Below are 22,731 nucleotides of genomic sequence, written 5' to 3'. Positions count from 1 at the left end.
ACTTTACCAACGGCATGCTTAAAGGGACACAATATAGACTGATGTAAAACTTTACCAACGGCATGCTTAAAGGGACACAATATAGACTGATGTAAAACGTTACCAACGACATGCTTAAAGGGACACAATACAGACTGATGTAAAACTTTACCAACGACATGCTTAAAGGGACACAATATAGACTGATGTAAAACTTTACCAACGACATGCTTAAAGGGACACAATATAGACTGATGTAAAACTTTACCAACGACATGCTTAAAGGGACACAATATAGACTGATGTAAAACTTTACCAACGACGTGCTTAAAGGGACACAATATAGACTGATGTAAAACTTAACCAACGACGTGTTAAAGGGACACAATATAGACTGATGTAAAACTTTATTAACGACGTGCTTAAAGGGACACAATATAGACTGATGTAAAACTTTACCAACGACATGCTTAAAAGTACACAATATAGGCATATGCATCTGAATTAAAAAAATAAATAATTTTGGGGATCAATCCATTTTATGCCCCTCTAAAGATATTCTGATTATCAACAAACAAAAACAAAACAAACAAAAAATAAAGTTGATGTACATTCATGTACATTCATGTTTGCTAGGGACGAATAATTAAACATATGTTTGTTCAGTGCTCACAGTACATAAATAGCAACAAAAGAGTCATTTATTTGACTCGCAATGTATAAGTTCCCTTTTTTGTATTGACATCACAACAACATATAAGCAAATATTATAATAAATATATACAAGTGTCTAGATGTAAAACGAGGCAAACAAAAATACGGCCAGTATAATGATAAAGAAATACGTATTTTTTTTAATTTGAGAATCATAGTTTGTTCGTTTTCTGTTGGTCAGTTTATGGAATAACTTACTAGTGAATCTCTACATCCGAACGAGTAAAGCAGATCGCCATGGGGACTGGAAATAACATCTGCGAAGCATTTCTATAAACGAAGAAAACATTTGAATTAATTGCTAGAAACTGTCGAATAATCAGCCCTTACATGAAGCATATATTCCTGACAAGTGTAACCTTGTTAAACGCCACAGAAATAAAAAAAAACAGAATCCAAACAGAAACTTATGAAAAATGAAATTTAGATAACAGTTATATTTTGCTGACCTTGCAGTATTAAGTTTTGCTTACTTGTGTGCCAGTTTGAAATACAATCGAACCGCGTTGGCTCGAACCAAGTACTAGCGAAAATTCAACTAGTGCAAAACATTTAATATATTTATACTTTGCATGGTTAAGCCGAACTATTTGAACTGGTCATTTTTAGCGAATATTAATATTTATACTTTGATTCCAGGATCATTATTTTAACAGCAACATGGTCTACATATACAATAAACACAAACATTTCAAGTTCATATGTTCTGGCAATAACATACACAAAGCGCTAATTGTCTACATCTGACAAACGACTCAAAACCTGCCATTCATGTACACAAAGAGCCAACTGTCTATCTAAAACACGCACCGTTCTCTTTAGGGTCAATGAACACATTTTTTTCATCTAAAAATAGCACTGATCTCATGAGGGTCAATAAACACGTTGTTTACGTCTAAAAATAGAACTGATCTTGTGAGGATCAATGAACACATTGTTTGCATTACATCTAAAAATAGCACTGATCTCGTGATGGTCAATGAACACGTTGTTTACATCTAAAAATAGTACTGATCTCGTGAGGGTCAATGAACACGTTGTTTACATCTAAAAACAGCGCTGATCTCGTGAGGGTCAATGAACACGTTGTTTACATCTAAAAATAGCACTGATCTCATGAGGGTCAATAAACACGTTGTTTACGTCTAAAAATAGAACTGATCTTGTGAGGATCAATGAACACATTGCTTGCATTACATCTAAAAATAGCACTGATCTCGTGAGGGTCAATGAACACGTTGTTTACATCTAAAAACAGCACTGATCTCATGAGGGTCAATAAACACGTTGTTTACGTCTAAAAATAGAACTGATCTTGTGAGGATCAATGAACACATTGTTTGCATTACATCTAAAAATAGTACTGATCTCGTGAGGGTCAATGAACACGTTGTTAACATCTAAAAATAGTACTGATCTCGTGAGGGTCAATGAACACGTTGTTTACATCTAAAAATAGCACTGACCCCGCGACGGTCAATAAATGAACAAAGTGGTTACATCTAAAACTAGCACTGACCTCATGAGGGTCAATGAACACATTGTTTACATCTAAAAGTAGCACTGACCCCGCGACGGTCAATTAATGAACAAAGTGGTTACATCTAAAACTAGCACCGACCTCGTGAGGGTCAATGAACACATTGTTTACATCTAAAAGTAGCACTGACCCCGCGACGGTCAATTAATGAACAAAGTGGTTACATCTAAAACTAGCACCGACCTCGTGAGGGTCAATGAACACATTGTTTACATCTTATAGTAGCACTGACCACGTGAGGGTTAATCAATGAACAAATTGTTTACATCTAAAACTAGCACTGACCTCGTGAGGGCCGCATCTAGCTACCTCATGGCATTGTCCTAACGATAGCGAGCAATCAAGACAAATTTCAGCACTGCCTGGCAAGATATCGAGAGGAGAAACACACGTTAAACACTGAACACATACATGCATAAACAAACGGTTTGTTTCAAGGAACTTCCACATGACCAAATTTCAGGGAAGAGAAGAAATGCGAAACGTACATGTATCAAAATATGATTTTCAGTTAGTTTTTAGGTATTATTTTCAACAGTCCGAACCCGAATATAGGTTCCTGCGCCTTGTATATCCTATATTGGGTCACCTACTAACAACATAACTTATTATTCGTTCCAGGAAAACAGTTGTGTATTATTCCTCTATGTTCACTATCCAAATTAGCAAACAAAAAGAATATCCGTCTTATCTGTTTCGAAAATTAAAACTATTTTTGTACACACTGATTTCAATTGCCCATGATAGGAACGGGTCATTTCACATTTGATTATATGTATAAGCATGTTATTAAAATTACCATAGTACACGAATATCTGTATCTTTTCATACAATACAAACGAGAAATTAGAATTAAACGTAGTGAATATTCACGTAAATAGGTTTAACGTTGCTCGAGCGAAATGCCAATTTACCTTTTGTTTAAAGATGTTGATAAAGTTTTGTCCGTGCCTATTGGCTGGATTGGAAAGAAGTAACTGCAATTTAATTCACGTCTAGATAACAGCGGAGTTGAAGAAACAGAATCAGATACCAGGAGATTTAAAGCGATACCAAAGACCTTTCGAATTTACATCTTGGTTCTCAAATGATGCTGATGTCAAGATCGCGAACTAATTTTCTAGATTTTAGCTGGTACAGAGTACACCAAATAGTCCAGTTCTACTCTCTTATTTATAGCGACAGGCAAGTATGCTATTGGTACCAATTTCTCAAGTCTTTCGATATAACGCGGTAGGAGATTAAACCCGGATCCAAAGCTAACGCTCTTCAACTTGAGCTATTGGGTCGATAACCCTGAACCGAAAAAACAACAAAAAACGCTCAGGCAGCGAGCTATTGGCATTTTGACACTTCGAACCGCGTCGTCCCTTTGGCAGTAATTTGATAAGTCGGTTAAATCAATCCGTTGTTAATTATAAATATATATAAAGATGCATGCGGGATGATGCTTCGCGTAATTTGAAAGAGATGACCCAAATCCATGATGGCGGCACTCGTATTCGTGTGAAAAAGCTGGATAAGACTAGCACTACAATAGTACACTTCATGCAAAGATAACAAACATGTACATCTTACTTGCGCTGACAAGTTGTATGGCAATGAAAGCTCTGAAAATAAAGGCTGAAAAAGAGAAGGCTATGTAAATATATATTGCTTTTATGACTAAATAAAAATAGGTATAGTTCGATACTTAGTTGTTTATCAATAGCATGAGCACATATTAATTGAATGGGATTCAGACAAAAACACACACAATGTTACCAAATACCATTTCCATAGTCCGTCTCCATGCTTAAACCGCACTGTACTAAACTTATTGACATTGGTTCACAAAGATAAATGCATTTATGAGGCCACACCAAATATATTTTCCGTTCTTCGGATTCACCGCATCTACTTTTCATTTATTTATTTCATACCACAAAAATATATTTGTATTATATTAGCGCCCACAAATTCGTAAAAACAAACAAACAAACAACACTATCTTGTTAAGTCGAATAAAAGCAACGAAAATCATGAAAATATATATATTGTTTCTATGACAGCTGCAGAAATACTAAAATAGTTAATATTATTAATAGTTTGGTTTATTTCCATCGAACTGCACTAAGAAAGGGTAAATAATGTTGTCATAATTAAGTTTCACACTAACAAATTCAGATTTTAATTTGTCAGGGTAAACTTATACTACAACAGACGTTCCAAAACAAGCAATATAACATATATTACATAATATAGCTCCTGGTGGCCGCTTGAAAAAAGAATATAATTCGAAACTGTAATTATCTTAAATCTGTATAAACGTCACAAATGGCATCATATTTACTGTTTCCCTTAATACCATTCTATAACCTCCCATCCTATAGAAAACAACACAATATTATTTTTTTTCAATGGTATTATTTTGGAAGTCTCAGTGAAGCACTTGGAAAACCGATAAACATATACAGCGTAAACTTGCAACATGAGCAAAGTATGTCTTATAAACAACATGCCTGACAAAATGGAGCTTACAGACGTGGTCGACTGGCCTAGGAAAAACTGAGATAAACCCCCCTACTGGGGAAAACTCAGATACCTCTGCCCCTTTGTCATCCAGATTTACAGGATTTGTCTCGTACCACTAGATGTCGGGCCTCACCGTAAGCTCCTTAACAATTAGGTATAAAATACATATCATTTATATGGTTCATATACACGTACTAAACTGAGATGTACAAGTGTCAATTACAACGCTATGTATACAAGTGAGAACAAAAAAATCATTTATTATGATGAAATTGCATAACAACAGAAAACTTTCACCTTAAACCTTTGCTTGTAAAATTATACAATCAACTATATCGATGTGAGCGTATCGGCTTCCTAGCGCTGAATGCCATTCTAATGCGCACGAAATACTCGTGCCTATGAACAACTCGTGCATATAAAACGCCACCTGGCGCTTATTCCATTACAAGGGAAAATAATTTTCTTTTAATTCGTTTCACTCAAACGCAGAAAATAATATTTTAGTTAGTTAATACTGGTGCATGTTCAAGTCACTGAAATATTTGCTGTTGCCAAAAGAAACACGAAAATGTGACACTAAGATTATTTCAAGTTACGACTTAAAGCTGCACTCTCACAGATTTACCGTTTTTACAACTTTTTTATTTTTTGTCTTGGAAAGAGCAATTTTTTTGTGTAAACATCTTCAAACCAATGAGATAAGATTTCTGACATGAAAACAGATCGTAGTTTTTCATAATTCCGTTCGAAAATTAATATTTTATGACTTAAACCGTTACTAACTGTTTAAGAAAAACGCATAAAACATCAATTTTTGAACTTACATATAAAAATCTGCGATCTATTTTTTTTCAGCAGTCTTATATAACTGGTTTCCATGGAATTTCGCACACATTAACCAAACAAAAAGTTGTCCACACGTTCAATTTGTGAGAGTGCAGCTTTAAATCGAATATGTTCTTTATTTAAACGGTCAACAGGCTGTATCAAAGCGAAATGCTAAGACATATTTTTATTTTAATCTCACTTGCTCGCTTCAATTATTCTCGACCTAGTTTCCTACAATAATATTTAAGTTGGTGTGGACTGAATGCACTTGTAGTATATATATGTTCAGTACAGGTCAAACATAAATAGCTGATCTAGCACATGGTGTTTCATTGCAAAGATAAGACCGTTCATTTTCTGTCAAAAAACTGGCTCCTGCAATACGTCATAGGCAGTAGTCATTCGGAACACCTCGGCCATTTTCCATCAAAATACAACCTCGGATGTATATGGACGGTTTAAATTTTGTCAGATATCTAAATATTTAACTACGCTGCAAGTTGATCGCGTAGTAATTTCATTTAAGCAATTAAACTAATGAGTTTACTCTTGGATATCTTCACTATAACTCATAAAATAATAAAATTCACTGGCAAACGGTTTAAACTTAGTACCACAAAACACTCAATTAATTAATTTTATTGTTATAAAGTTTACGAACTACTTCTATTGGTGTATCGGCATTCAAACGGGGCTGTTTTCGATGGAAAATGGCCGAGGTGTGCTGAATGAGGCAGTAGTTGGTAAATCTCCTAGGCAGTGATCTCCCTTGACAAACAGATTAAGCGAGTATAACTTGATATTATAAAGACTTTAAACTTTTTTTTTAAATGTTTTTCTCTGTGAGAGAGATTTTATCAAATATCAATTATTCAAGGTGCATTAAGGTCAAAATACAAAAACAATAATTACAATTAGATATGTTACAATCTTTACCGATATGAAATTTTAACAACGCAGTGGGTATCCATGGTTACGTAATCTGCATGTTGCCAGTGATTATTGAACTGTAAGGGTAGAAACACTGCTTCTTGGAGTAAGAAGTTAGTTAAGCTCATGATAAAGCGGGGAAGGAAGTGATGGGGATGATATGATAAGTAACAGGGTCATCTACTAACCCCGTAATGTATGTATCACGTCGACAACCTGTTTACATGTTTAAATGTTTCAATTATTCATCGGAATGTTCATCGGAGTCGGGAAAAAACGCAATTTTGATACGATATAGATTTGGTGACCCAATAAGAAAAAATATGGGGTCACCGCGTGACCAGGCCTTGACCAATGGCGTTGCGTAATTTATGTTGTAAGCATGATAATAATAATAATAATAATAATAATAATAATAATAATAATAATAATAATAATAATAATATATAAACAAAACAAAATACATATCATTCAACAAAAAGCTTCGGCTGGGGGTAGCAGGACTTATGGTAAGTCCTATATAACTATTATCTGGCAGCCAAGCCGATCCATAGAACTTCTTTGCTTATTTTTTTTATCCTGTCAAGATTTTAGATAATATTTAAATAACTTTCAACAAAACATCAGTTTAAAAACTGTTTTTCTTCTGAACAAGAGCACTTAGCATGGTGGCTTATTTCTGCCATTTTGTGGTTTAAAAACATCGAAATTTCACAGAAATTGTTCGTCAAAACGGTTGTATTAATTTTATTCATTTACTTTGTTTGTTTTAAGAGCATTGTTTTGAAACAACTTTGGACTATTTATTCCTTTCAGGAATTTGCTTGTATCAGTTTTTTTTTATGGGAAACCTGGTTTTCTACAGGAATGCAGTGATCATTAAACTAGCAGTTTTTAACGTAATGACATTCGTAGTTTGGTGTGTAAGCTTATTTATATTCGTACCCGGGCCTTGTCCATTTGGCGAATGCTTCAATAAAACTGTAAGTGAAGTTTTTTGGAACCTTGCGGACAGACAAAATATGAACCTGGTAAGAGCTACTTTGATTCTGTAAAGTGTTCTAGTGTATAGCACTATCAGACGGGACCCTTTCGGAAGACGATTAGTATTATTTAAGTGGTGCGGCGGGGAATTGACCTTGCAACCCCTGGATTGACAGTCAAGTTTCTAACTGACACGATGAAGTTAATTGTTGTTTATATATTATGTAAGTCATGTTTTAGTAATGCATCAACATAAAATGAAAGCCAAAAATGACACAAAATCGAACCAGCAAACTTCAGATTAGTACATGTAATTGTTTTGAGGAATGTTATTTTTCTGGGCTAGTTGCTACATTTATCACTTTTTTACAAAGGCTGTTGTATTGCGATTAACGCTCAGATAAACGGCAGTTTAAACTGACACTCTTATTCAAAATCAATACATAAACATGTGTAACAAACATGAAGTTTGACTGATAAACCTTTTACTTATAACTAAATAATGCATTTATGGAAAATATTAACTACTGATAACAAGATTAAACCGTGAAACCGTTTCATAGCAGAAAGCGCAAACATATTAAATGAATGGTGAATGCTAAAAGATTTACTGTGATCCGCTTTAGTCTTATAAGGTAGAATACTGTGTTTTATGCTCATTTCTTTCAAAATAAACTCGATATCTTTCATAAGAACCATTGTTTTTGACATTTATTCAACCTTTTTGGAATACTAAAACCTTACTATTAATTGTGGTAAATCGTATGTAAGAATAAGAGTGCATCTTTAAATAATATTTAAGAGGCCAATGAGTATGCACACTGCTAGCGGTTAGCAACAATATGACCACATAATATTATTACACTGAACAACGACAAAAAACAACACAGCAGGTAGGTAATACAATTAATATATTAATAAATAAAAGCGTATGTGTTAGCAGACGAATGTGAATGTGTTAAGGATTGATCCTAGCTCGTCAACATTGTATATAATATGTAACGTATTCAAATAACCATGGCTCTTTAAATACAATATGTCTTACCGTTTACTTTAATTGTTGCAATGTTTAATTTCACACTTTGAAAAGATTGTTTGATACATAAAATCCATTTAACAAGTGTATGGTCAAATATGTATTTAACTTTCTGAAGACAACTTCATAAATAATATCACGTAAGTATGTAAGTATGAAACCTTGATGATGTTTTGAATCGACATTATGGTCTTTTACAGAATTTATATGTCAACCACCCAATGTACTTAAAAATACTGTATTCACTATGGGAACTTCACTATATTCAATATTTGTATCGTCAATTTTTTTTCTGGAATTTCTAGTCAACTTTAGTTATGTTAACTATGTACTCAAATATGAAACTATTATAATTGATAAACTGATATGAACTAAAACGGGTATGCTTTACTTTAAATGTCTATCACCAGATGAATTTGACAATATTGTAAGATATATATGATCAGTTCAATGAACTACGCGTATAGTATATTTCAAATGTCTACCACTAGATGAATTTGAAAATACAATAAGATGCTTACAAATTATTCATTGTTTGAATGGTATATTTCTATTGTCTGTATTTGCCTATCAACTTCATAAATGGTATTCATTTATTCAAATACGAAATATTGATTATATTTGAATTGATATAGAAGTATTACAGGTCTACTATAATACCAATGTCTACAGTCAGTTGAATGTTTTTTTAAAAAAAAACAGATGTAAGATATGTAGATATGTACAATGCATTTAATACTTAAGTGGTCAAAAATTATTGTCTGTAGTTGCTTGTCAACTTCATAAATGATTATAAGTATCTTCCATGGCCAAGGTTGTGAGATAGGCTCATTCCGACCCGAGCGTAGGGTGTTTTGCGGAAACGAGGTTTACCGAGTTTCCGCAAAACACCCTGCGCGAGGGTCGGGATGAACCTATCTTATACGAGCGGCTATGGCAGATGCTTTTTCTCCCACCTCAGTTAAACAAAATTAAGTAAAAAAAAATATTTTTTGCTGGAACTCTTTTTTGCTTAGTGAAAATAATTGCGTATGGATATGTGATAGCACGTGGTTATCATGGATATACGCGCAATGATCCAGTTAATGTTAATAGTCAAATCGGTCTTTTTAAATAGTTCTAAGAAGAATGAAGCATTATTTCTTGAATGGTGCCTGAAAACTGTTTTATGGTGACATTTGAAGCGAGAAATAATTAATTAGCGTTCTAAATATTACCATAAGACAAGATTTCGTTGATGCTACTGACGACAGTCTTCAACAAGGGAGGGAATTACAATGTGGTAAAAGGAGTTCCATTCGGGCATTTTATATTCGCCCGTGGGCAGGATAAGAATATCTAGCATGGTTAAATTATTGGATCTACTTATCTGAGGTGGGATAAATCATTTTACATTTTTCGAATATTTACACATATACAATCAGTTCAATGTTTGTGTTGTCCTACATAACTGTCTGTTAGTGCTCATCAACTTCATAAAGGATATTCATTTACTCAAATATAAAATAATGAAAATATATGAATGAATATACGAAGCATATCAAGTTTACTATGTTTCCAATGTCTGCCACCAGCTAAATTTGAAAATGCTACAAGATATATATAATCTGTTCAATGTGTGTATGGTGAAATATTACTGTCTGTATTTGCTTGAATTGTCAACTTTATAAATTATATTCCTTTACTAACTGTTAACCATAACAGCATTTGAACTAAATAACGCAGTATTATATGCCCACATTAGGTCCAATGTACGCCACCAGACAAATTTGAAAATGCTAAGATATATATACCATCTGTTCGATGTTTGGATAGGCATATATTACTGTCTTTTTTTGCTTGTCAACTGTAAAAATGCTATTTTCTCTCAGATATGAATCGATAACACTATAAGAAATTCTTATTTTTACATTTCAATTCTGAATTGATATACAAAGAAGAACAGGTGTACTATAATTCAAATGTCCACCACCAGCTGAACTTGAAAATACGTTAAGATAATATGTTCAATGTTTGTGTAATTAATTTTCAACACCATAAATGAAAGACATTATCAGCAAGTCTGAGTCCTATTCAATATTTTCAATACATTCATGGACACATACGACTGTCTGTATTAGCATGTCAATATCATATTTTATATTCATTTACTGAAATATAAAACCATGATAATATATAAATTGAAATACGCAGTATTTTATGCCTAATATAAGTCTAATGTCTGTCACCATATGAACTTTTAAATACTGTCAGATATATACATTGTTTCAATATGTGCTTTGTAAATTATTACTGTCTGTATTTGCCTCTCAACTTCATAAGTGTTATTCAATAATACTGTATGAATTGGTATACGAAGACGTTCAGGTCTTATATAATTCAAATGTCTACCACCAGATGATTTGAAAAATACTGTAGGACATATACATTTTTTTCCAATATTTTTATGGACAAATGCTACTTTTCGTAGTTACGGGTCAACATTATAAATGGAGAAAAGTGCTGCTGAGGAAAAAAGTGACATTTTCATTTATTGCGAGGCATTTACTGGTTCTCATAAGCAGGCAATCGTTATTTTGAAATTTCATTTTAACACAGTAATGTAAGTTTGTCATATAACCATACTATTTCGTTTCATTTCATTTTCACGTCACAAATAAAACAAAAATATAGCTCTGGAAATGTACAAAGTATTGCAGTTGTACTATATTTCCAATACCTAGAACCACAAAACTTTGACATCATTTTTCAATATAAACAATCTGCTCCTCGTTCGATCGTCAAAACCTATTTCCTATAGTAGTAGTAGTCGTCTTGAGGCGCGGCCACAAACATCTCGTCCAGTTCTCCTCTTATGGTTTTGAATGTCGGGCGTTGATCTGGGTTGGCTTCCCAGCATCGCGTCATTACGCCATACCACCTTAAAAGTGTATAAATATAACGTATATAAGGCTTGATATATTACAATCTCATTAAAATCATATCGTGACGTTCACTTCATTTCATTTCATTACGTTATGTACATAGCGTAACGTCGTGAAGCGTGTATTGGGGATCTGGTTTTAATTAGATTGGATATATTACATCCAAAACTTAACTGTAGGAATTTAGTACAGAAACAGTTATCTGGTATACATCATAACGTCACAACGTTATACCATTTTTCAAAGATGGATTTGTTGACATTCACCGTTTTATCGGAGTATAAAGCATTTTCCTATGTAAGACTCTCTAGTTTCCAAATGCAAACATAACCCGTATTTGCTACTGACAAAGAATGCATCAACTTTAATTGAACTGGAACATGTATAATGCTAAGGCAGACTCACTTGTCATCGCTCTTTTCTGGTTTGGGAAGCCTGTAACCACTCTTCAGCTTTTTTGGGATCTCCTTTCCTCGCATGTTTTCATATGGCGCATCACCTGTAAAAGACCGTTCTTAGTATCATAAAACAATCCTTATCTCATCTGTATCAACTTTGCATAGAATTTTAAAGTATGTGCTATTTGCTAAAGTCGGCATCAATATTTTGGCATCATACCTCATTTTGAACCTAGAGTATTTTACAGGGTTTTACAGGAGTTTCCAGTAACATAGTAGTTTCGTTAACGAGTTTATCATAATAATAAAATAAACATTATATTACTATATATATTATAATATATATATTTATAAAGGCACCCACCGAGAGAAAATATTTCCCATAACACGACGCCGTACGACCAAGCATCACTCTTCTCTGACGCACCCTTTGTTGTCTTCAAACACTCGGGAGCCATCCACTTGATTGGAATACGCTCCTGGAACATTGCGGGGATGTCATTACAGTCATAAAATGTCAATCAATTAATATTTCGTAATGCATAAACATAACATATTCAGATATAAGCGTTGCAATGGTTTAGAAATCACTTCAAAAATACACTTGTATAATAAGATTTTAATCTAGATCAAATAAAACTGATAACACAAGCCCAGGGCAAGAACAAAGCTTAGATTTACATGTATTTTGTATGGTGCCCTAACGAGTGTAACGTGCCGGCTGTATGTTCAATCGGTGTCGTAGAGCCTATATGGATCGCTCTTATATAAATTTTCCTCAGGCTACTTTGCCTTATGATTAAAACAAATGATTCGAAAAATGATTGGTGAGTTAAAACATAATCAACCAAATAATCAGGGTTCAAAGATTATGCATTGGTTTATATAAATTTCAGTCACTTTAATGATGAATGGCTTTCTCTTACGGAAGCTTGTTTATTGGCGATGCAAAATACCTTAACCTTTGTCAGCGCGCAGATCGCAATGCTCTGTGGCCAACGCAGTTGTCAGGTATGAGGCTTATTAGAGTTTCTAGCCACCAGCTCCGTTCACCAGACTAGATCGCAATGCTCTATGTATCTGGCTACTTGAACTGGAACGCTAGATAACCCTGTAGATGTCAAGTTCCTGGTGCCTTTTTATCCCACAGATCGCAATGCTCTGTGTTCAATAATAAACAGCCAGAAAGTCAAGACTCTAATTATTTGCCTTCAAAAGACTATTTCCGGTTTACTGTTTGATATTACCTCGACGGCGGTCAAACACAGAATGAATCTTTTAGCTAAGCGACGCGCTTATATACTCACCGGGCGGACGAGTTCATTATTAAGATGGGTAAAACGGGTATATTCCACTTTGCGAAAACATAAAGGGAGACAGCTTTATTTTTACTTATACTCTTTATGAAAACAACTCCCGGTTAATTAATAATGTTTAACATGATTTCTTTAATTATTATTGTCGCTAATAAAATAGTTGTATGGAATAAATAAGTCTAAAATGTAAAACTAACCTTTGAAATACACCGCCAGACATTTAACTTGTAAGCGCAAATGGCTAATTTATAACAAAGGGCGGTAATCGTGCAACTATGCGGTTACGCTACATTACCCACGCCTCCGAGTTCATGCGTCCCTGCATGATTAATAAAAAAAAATGATCAAACAATGAACTTTTTAATAAAACAAGTTTGTAACCACAAACAACATGATACAATATGCAATTTTAAAATGTCAATCAAGTTCAATAATTTCTCCTCTTAAAAATGTTTCGTAAATGTTAATGCCACAAATTCACAGTAATTTCAACACTTAAAAGATACAAACATTTTCACAACTTAACTATCTCATTTAAACAAATGTTATTCTGGTTCAGTTTCTACTTGTGTCCCCAAGTCAGATGAACATAGAATGATTGACTGTCCTTCTGATCCTGCCCACAAATGTTGCATCTCAAAGGTGTATTTATATTGTGACAACCAGCATGAGCGCAATACATGACGTAGTCCCGATACTGCATGCCACAATATTTGCAAACAAATTGCTTATTCTGATATATGTGTTCGTCTGGCTCATCATTTTCCGTCTGCATCTCCTGATCCCTTGATTCTTCCTTGATCATTACCAGATCTGTCTGTAATTCAGTCACAGACGTTCTCGGCTGAAAACAGAACTTCTTTAGCGTAGAGTTGGAAGGTACGTCGTTGCACTTCCTCTTGGAAGCAAACACTGGCTGGAACGTTTGTTTCCCGAAGATTCTGCCCTTGAAGATAACGTTGGTCTTCTCTATCTTCTGAATGTTCGACTTCCCTTTCTTCGCTACAAACTTCACCATTTCAATGCCCTTACTATTTTCCGCTGTAGGCACACTTGCTTTCCGCTTCTCAATACCGACTGCTGTCTCTTCCAGTGTGCTCTTTGGCTCTTTTTCGTCCTCCATGAACACATTTGGTTTTCTTTCTAGCGACCGATCTGTTTCCCATTGAACTTCACTATCCTTCCCACGATGTACTTTTCGCACGTGTTTTAGCATGTATGCTCTTCTCTTGAACACTTTTGTACAACTCTCACAGGTTCTTCCGGCCCTTTTTATCCATCCCATGTCCTTATCCCTTTTCTCAGTTGTCTTAGTTTTCGCCGTTGTCCAACTGAATATCGACTGAACATAATCTTTTGTCCATAAAGGCTCTTTTCTCTTACATGTACGCTCACCCGTATTCGCATGGGATTGAGAAGCTTTTAGTTTGGAACAATTCGTTCTCAAATGGTACTTTGACCCACATTCAAAACATCTTTTTCCGTTGTCCCTGTTAAGACCCCATTTACGGCTACGGACGTTTCCACTCCAGCCGTAATTCATCTGTGAATGTGACGGACTACACATTTCCTTTGATAACTTATCAATAGTGCATTGCATTTCCTGCATTTTCTTCATAAGTTCCTTTACCTCATACGCTATCGTCGGACTTTCGTTTGCGGCAAGGCACACCATTCCCTTGCTCTTTCTTTCCGCTCTGTAGAAAGCATCCAGCTCTACAGCATGACACACTGCGTCATTTAAATTCACAGGCCTAGCCTGTTTTATCTTCAATCGCATATCCGAATTCACCAGAGCATCCACAAACTGCTCTTTTGCCAATGTCTCGCGCACGTCTACGGGTGCGCTTGGATATGCAAGGTTCGTCAGGCGACGAATATCTTGCCCTAGCTCAGTCATCGACTCTGTAGCTCTCTGTCGCCTGTCCTTTAACTGAACTCTATATAGATCAGTCTGGTGTGGAGGAGCGAACCTCTCCTCAAGGGCTTGAACTAATTCCGTGTAATTAGTTGTTTTCTTGGCCAAATTGCCATAAACACCTTGTGCCTGTCCTCGCAATGACACTGACAAATAAAGACCCTTTTGGGTATCATCCCAGTCATTTAACATGGCACAAGCTTCAAAATGTGCCTTATAATCAGTCCAGGCACCATTTCCATCAAACGTAGCCGGCTTCATTACGGTACGTTTGTCACTACCTGCTAAGCCTCCAGCCCTTAATGGCTTACTTGTCTGGCCCTGACAAGTCTCAATTGCTTGTGGTTTCAGACCACCACAAACAGTACCGACCCCAGCTTCGTCGGTCCCAGGCTCACTTTTTAACCGTCGCCTCTCTGTGACAAAATCGGTCCTAGCAGGTGTCTGTATGCCTACATCACATCGCGTGTGAACCCCTGGCTTAGGCATATAAGTTACAAGCCTGCTACAGGACAAATCCAAGTCCCGTTGTGCCATCGCTATTTCTTTCTCTAGTTGTAGAATGTGCACCTCCCGCTTTAAATGTTCGATTTCTCTGGCCATCATCTCTAACTCTTCATATAGGTCTGGCTGTGATGACGTTCGATCCATATTTAATGTAGCCCCACGTTGGGCGCCAAATTTTGTAACGTGCCGGCTGTATGTTCAATCGGTGTCGTAGAGCCTATATGGATCGCTCTTATATAAATTTTCCTCAGGCTACTTTGCCTTATGATTAAAACAAATGATTCGAAAAATGATTGGTGAGTTAAAACATAATCAACCAAATAATCAGGGTTCAAAGATTATGCATTGGTTTATATAAATTTCAGTCACTTTAATGATGAATGGCTTTCTCTTACGGAAGCTTGTTTATTGGCGATGCAAAATACCTTAACCTTTGTCAGCGCGCAGATCGCAATGCTCTGTGGCCAACGCAGTTGTCAGGTATGAGGCTTATTAGAGTTTCTAGCCACCAGCTCCGTTCACCAGACTAGATCGCAATGCTCTATGTATCTGGCTACTTGAACTGGAACGCTAGATAACCCTGTAGATGTCAAGTTCCTGGTGCCTTTTTATCCCACAGATCGCAATGCTCTGTGTTCAATAATAAACAGCCAGAAAGTCAAGACTCTAATTATTTGCCTTCAAAAGACTATTTCCGGTTTACTGTTTGATATTACCTCGACGGCGGTCAAACACAGAATGAATCTTTTAGCTAAGCGACGCGCTTATATACTCACCGGGCGGACGAGTTCATTATTAAGATGGGTAAAACGGGTATATTCCACTTTGCGAAAACATAAAGGGAGACAGCTTTATTTTTACTTATACTCTTTATGAAAACAACTCCCGGTTAATTAATAATGTTTAACATGATTTCTTTAATTATTATTGTCGCTAATAAAATAGTTGTATGGAATAAATAAGTCTAAAATGTAAAACTAACCTTTGAAATACACCGCCAGACATTTAACTTGTAAGCGCAAATGGCTAATTTATAACAAAGGGCGGTAATCGTGCAACTATGCGGTTACGCTACACGAGCATTGTGGTAAAGTAATTTATTAAGCGTTTGATATAATTGAGTCTGGATCTGTTTATCTGTAGTTACGCGTTTTCCATTGTCTTCGTCCACAACCATGGGTCCAAATCCAGCAATCTTAACTTCAAGAGCGCTGTCCAGTAGAATATTCCGTGCTGCCAGTCGCCGATGGACAACCTACATATGTGCCATAACTATGGTTAGAGAGGTAAACATATTTCTTTCATTCCCACCAGTTGGAGTGATTAAATAATAAATATATACAGAATATTAATTAAAAAAGTGATATTATGGAGTATTGCAATATACATGTTTATATCGTAATGATAACTTAATAGTCCTCTCAACATACAATAATAGTTTGCATCAGTATCAAAACAGTTTTAAAGATGATACCAAATCATATTTTAAAACCACAAATAAAGGTTCTGAACTGAAACCTTATTAGACAGTTTTATCTGAACTGTACCTGTATTTGTTGGCCAGATCAGGATCAACTCAAATATTTATTAACTACTAGATTTATTAAATGTTTCAATATAGGGTGTTAAATCTTGACAACAATTACAATTGACCAAGGGTCCTATTAATAACAAAGTTAACTTAGAATTAATTTAAAGAATACATTGTTTTGATTGGCTAATAGTAAACCTCTTATTCAATGTATTAATTAAAATTACCCTCAGAACATTTACTCGACAATTTGAAATATTTGCTATTGTTTCAGCTCGTCATTCGAATAACTATAATCTATATTTTTAAATAAATGTTGTCACATATTCACGCTGTAAGTCAACATTTTATTTACGTTCAATATACCTCTTTTCCAGCCAAGTACTCCATACCCCGGGCTATACCAAGGCCAAACCTGTATAATAGTTCCTGTGCATCTAAAGTCACGTTGGATTTCATTGTCTGAAGATAGTCACTAAGCTGTCCGTTTGCGCAGTATTCAAATATGATGAACGGTCCCACTAAAAAGAAATGTTGTTTGGTTAATTGTCCAAAAGCATGACCTCGGCGATTTTTCAACGAAAACAACATCGAATGTATGTCGTTGCATAAGTTAAATTTGTTTGTGAAACTAATAATAATAATCATAATAGTTATGTGTAGTGTTTTGTGTTTTTTATTACTAAGATCGAAATTGATTTCCAATGAAGTGTAAATAATTCAGATTCCTAAGAATCAAGTCCTGAGGCTTAAAGATGAACTCTTACTCCCAAATAAGACTTACCACAATAAATGAGTCTGTTTTAATATTGCAGAAGGGATTAATTAAAGTCGAAAACAATGATTCTTACGAAGGATACCGCGTTTAATTTTAAGGAAATGAGCATAAAACACGGTATTTCTAAATTATGAGACTAAATTAGACAGTTAATCTTTTAGCATTCACCAATCATTTAATATTCTTGCGCTTTCTTCTATTAAATACACGGTTATAATTTTGTTATAGGTCACAAAGATTTTCAATAAATGCATTTTTTACTAATTAGTAAAAGATTTATTAGTCAAATTTAATGTGTGTTATACATGTGTATGTATCGATTTTAAATAAGAGTGTCACTTTAACTTTTAAATTGAAATTTTTACGCGATCTACCTGTATCGTAGTAAAATGTAACTAATTCCAACTCTCTAAACCATCCATATGTTTAATTGCCGATGTGCTCCGATTGGCGCCTTGGCAGTAAAATGTGCATTCTAAAACGCCCTCAATAAGAATAATTTTTACATACAAATGAAGGAAACATCTGTATAGTTTGGGTTTAATATGCTCCGTTAATGAGCAAAGCTTATCAAAGTAATAATAATAATTATAATAACTTTATTCCATGAAGATAACACATTAAGTATCTTTTTTACAATGTTGTTTTAAATGGATTCTACAAACCTATTAGTATACATTTCTCATTGAAATAATAACACACACGATGACATTCAAACACAACATATAAAATGTTCAAAATTATAAAAGACAAAAATAAATCCCAATTAAAACAAACAATTTAAACAGTCATCCACTAAAGTTATTGTTTTGTCATATTAAGATGTTTTTTTGAATTGTGTTTTAAATGCAGATACTGATGATAATTCGGAACTAAAAAGCGGTAAAGAATTACATAAGGATTTAGTAAAATAAATAAATGACTTTTACCATAGTTAGTCTTGTAGCAAATGGAACCTAAATCATTATGTGTATAGGTATGGGATATGCCGACCGTAATGAGTAGTTGTGTTATTGGTAAATGAAATAGCTTCACTTTTTCAGGCATGAGACCATGCAAACACGTATAGATAATAAGTCAAACATTGAATTTACATCTATTGTCAAACGAGATCCAGCCTAATTCCTCGAATAATGGACTGGCTGAAGTTTTGTGTATGTGTGTATGTATTTCTTTAGACCTTGCGATCAAGGATAACCCGTGAAAGTGCAAGCACTTATTTCCAACGGGGTCCTTTGTTTTTGCTGAAGGGACAGCACGCTGAAGAGACAGTGGTGGGATACAAGGAAGTCCGGGTGCGAGACCCTAGCTCTTTTTCGAAGAGACCCCTTGGTTCTTTTACGTGCTCGGTGTAAAGCACCGATACACGGGGTACAACTTTCCTGGGTTAAACCAGTACTGAGTACACCACTTTTCCAAGCACTACCCTTTAAATGCCAAGCGCCAGGCAAGGGAGCTACTTGTACCAACTTTTAACGTCTTTTGGTATGACGCGGCCAGAGATCGAACCCACGACCTCCCGCTCCGTAGGCGGACGCTTATCCATTAGGCCACGGAGACGGTAGTTTTAACAGGTTTTCGTAAAAATATTTTTGCAGCTTTTCTCTGAATAATATAAATTTTACATGTGTGTGAATGTATACATCTGCTCCCTATAGAACAAGTCAAACACCGTTTATCCACTCATACCATAAACATGGCAAGTGAGGTCATATACAAAACATATATACATGGCGGCAGATACATTGTTAATTTCAAACTACAATTCATATGATACCCAATACGAGTATCGGAGAGTCATTCACATGAAATTAGAAAACATAATTGGCAAATCACAATGAATAAGGTTGTTTCAATAGTATAAATATTACCTTTATATCACTTGTACAGGTGTAGCTAATATCAACTTGCGTTTTAAAAAATGATATATTTTATCAAATTTGGCGATCGAAATACTGTAAAAGAATGGCCCATTGTTGATAACAGATACACCTTGTAAAATAGTGTTTGCATGTCATAGCTCAAAAGGTAATCATTTTTTTAGAACAGCTATTTTTGAATACTGTTTCCTACAAACCTTGAAAACTTGCTCTTTCCAATTCAATTGGTTATCAATAAGAACAGTAAGGCGTGTAAGTTGTTCAATAGCCGTATTATTTTATAGCAATGTCAGGTTGATGGGTTTTGATTTGAAACCTTTGTTAATCAACATGCATTTTGATTTTCCTGAATGAATTAAAATGTTGTTGTTAAAGCACTAAGAAGCTACTGAATCCAAATCTTTTTGCAATGTTTTTGAATATATATCTCACTCAATAACACGATGTGTGCAAAGTGGAATCATCCGCGAAGAGGTCAAGAAATTATCACAAGAAATGCCATATCATTATATATTTACTAAAAATTAAAAGGTTTTTTTAAAGATACTTACTGACTGTGTCGTCGATAACTGCTCCTATAAACTTGATAACATTTTCATGCTTTCCAACAACGGTAGAAAAGAAATTGATTTTGGCTTTCATTAGATGTTCGTCTTGTTTTGTAAATCCCTCTGAAAAGGCAATTTTTTTTTGTGCACGGTAAAACTTTATTTGTTTGCATTGTACTCCTATAACATGTAGCAAGTAGGTAAAAATAACACTATTTAGTGGTATATTTATGCTTAAGATATACTTGTCTCTTCAGGATATTGTTTTTGTTTTTCATAGATTGTCAGGGGGTGTCCTGAATTGCGTATACTTATATTGACCCTAGAATCACTATGAAACGAATGCAAACATACTAGGTTAGTTTTACCGACTTATGAAACAAAAAGATACTTACGTTTTAGAAGCTTGGCAACCGCAGTGTTGCCATTGTTTGCGATGGTACACGTGTAAATGTCAGCAAACGACCCTGACTTCATAATGCTTTGCAGGCTGACGTTATCACGAGCTAGCTGCCAAGAATTAAGGTCCGAGAAGTCCATGTCACCGTAGATGTACATAGAGTTTGTATTAGACCCAGGGTTCTGAAATGAAATCATTTCAGCATTACCAACGCCAATAATAATAAAAACAACAACAACAACAATAAAATAAATGTAAACAACAACATTTATTGCAAAAAGCAAAATGTAAGTCAACTTTTGTCATCATGCTCCTGAACACGATTTTGATATTGCAAATAAAATTGAAAACATATACATGTAGTTCTTTCCATTTATTATATCCACTATGAAGATTTTACTTAAACTATTCATGAGATGTGCTGCAAATACTAGAATGCGTGCATGAACATACAATGAGCAAACAGGGTTGCAAATAAAAATGATTTACAAATTCTGTTGAAAACTCGGGTGGATTATATATCACAAGAATAATTAACAAACAGGGTAGTATTGGTAAATAAAATAGACTGTCTTGTTAATAACTTAGTTCAATTATCTATCATAAGCATACTTTGGTTGTTTATAAAAAATCAAATATCTGATAGAAACAAAACAATTGAACTTAAACTAAACTGCATGTACTCAAACACACTAGTAACAATAATTGGTTTGAACATCAGATTGATAACAATTAAAAATGTCCGTAAAAACCTTAGTGGTGACAACAGTTGTTGACACATGTTTAACACAAAGCTTTATCCTGTTTGAAATTTATAGTCATCAAGTTTTAACCCGGAAATGTTTCCGCTCACCAAAGATAAGTGGATTCTTATATTTGACGATGCTGGGAATCGTTATCTTGTTCCCAAGCAAAGGTTCAAATGTACCCATATGGATTCTATTTTTCCAAATACACACAAGCATTTCAACAAATAAAACATCCAAGCCCACGAGCGCTTTACTTCGTTTCCGCAAAACACCCTTCGCTCGGCTTCCCTGTGCCATTAAGCGGAATTATGTTTAAACTTTTGGCTACTGAGCTTGTTTCTGTCATTTACACATACATATTAGGATGAACCTATCTCACGCCATGGAAGATACTTATTCTCTATGAGTAAGGAAAACACTCATAAGTTATATCGAAGCCACACTAAGCAATAAATAAAATAAGAAAAATAATATGCATATTCTTACCTCACCGAAAACGTGATTGCCGGCCAATGATCTCCTATACCTGACCGATACTGCTTGGAGTCCCCGTCGTACCGGCTGCATATAACCTCTTCGCAGCATTAGCACAACAATTGCCAACAACATTCCGATCATAACCAGCACACCTTTAATGAAGTTATTTTTATTTATACATTTTATATTAATTTGAAACAATAATTAGTTTATACTTAAAGGTAAATCAAGAAAAAAAATCGATTTGACAGGAAATGTATTTGATAGCGCCCTGATTTGGGACTCAGAAAAAAATGACTTCTGAATCGTTTTAAGATATCTATTACATAACTTATTTTTAGGAAAGCTATGTACCTGATTGTAGAACAGATTATTCGTAACATATACACCATTTTACCATCTTTGCTCCAATAATATTATTTTACAACACAATAGAAATTTATTCTTTCTTCGGCTAAGTCTCTTACTCAGACTCAAGACGTTTATATGAACCCAGGTCTTTCCTAACAATAAAAGCCCTGAATAAACTATTGTATAAGGTTTTGTGCAAAAACAAATTGTCTAACGAGAACATGTATTAAAGATATTAATCTAGGTTTTAGAATTCGTTGATAAAGCATTAAATATATACTTACTGATAACGATGCCAGCAATGACGCCACCTTGAAGATGATTTTCTTTCTCAGCTGAAACAATTTGCGGAAGTAAGCAAAGTTCTAGTGAAGCAGAAAATATTTAATCTGTGAGATATTTATGTGTTTTCATCTTCTTTCTGAT

The 22,731-nt window shown here is 34.7% G+C and overlaps 1 protein-coding gene and 1 pseudogene across 1 annotated transcript in view; both read right to left on the bottom strand.

The window, feature by feature from the left end:
- Window positions 1-4,029, bottom strand: part of LOC128241058 (uncharacterized) — a 33,067-nt gene extending 29,038 nt beyond the window's left edge. Inside the window, exons 1-4 of the mRNA XM_052958043.1 lie at window positions 4,005-4,029; window positions 3,812-3,856; window positions 2,519-2,595; window positions 892-963 (exon numbers count right to left, since the gene is read on the bottom strand). Coding sequence (XP_052814003.1) covers window positions 892-963; window positions 2,519-2,595; window positions 3,812-3,856; window positions 4,005-4,026 — 216 coding nt within the window. The 5' untranslated portion in view covers window positions 4,027-4,029. The remainder of the gene's footprint in view (window positions 1-891; window positions 964-2,518; window positions 2,596-3,811; window positions 3,857-4,004) is intronic.
- Window positions 4,030-11,315: 7,286 nt separating this feature from the next.
- LOC128241057 (uncharacterized) overlaps window positions 11,316-22,731 on the bottom strand; it is a 21,212-nt pseudogene continuing 9,796 nt past the window's right edge.

This window comes from Mya arenaria, chromosome 7 (genome assembly GCF_026914265.1).
Source record: "Mya arenaria isolate MELC-2E11 chromosome 7, ASM2691426v1".
Taxonomy (NCBI): domain Eukaryota; kingdom Metazoa; phylum Mollusca; class Bivalvia; order Myida; family Myidae; genus Mya; species Mya arenaria.
This window is presented reverse-complemented; position numbering and strand designations above follow the sequence as displayed.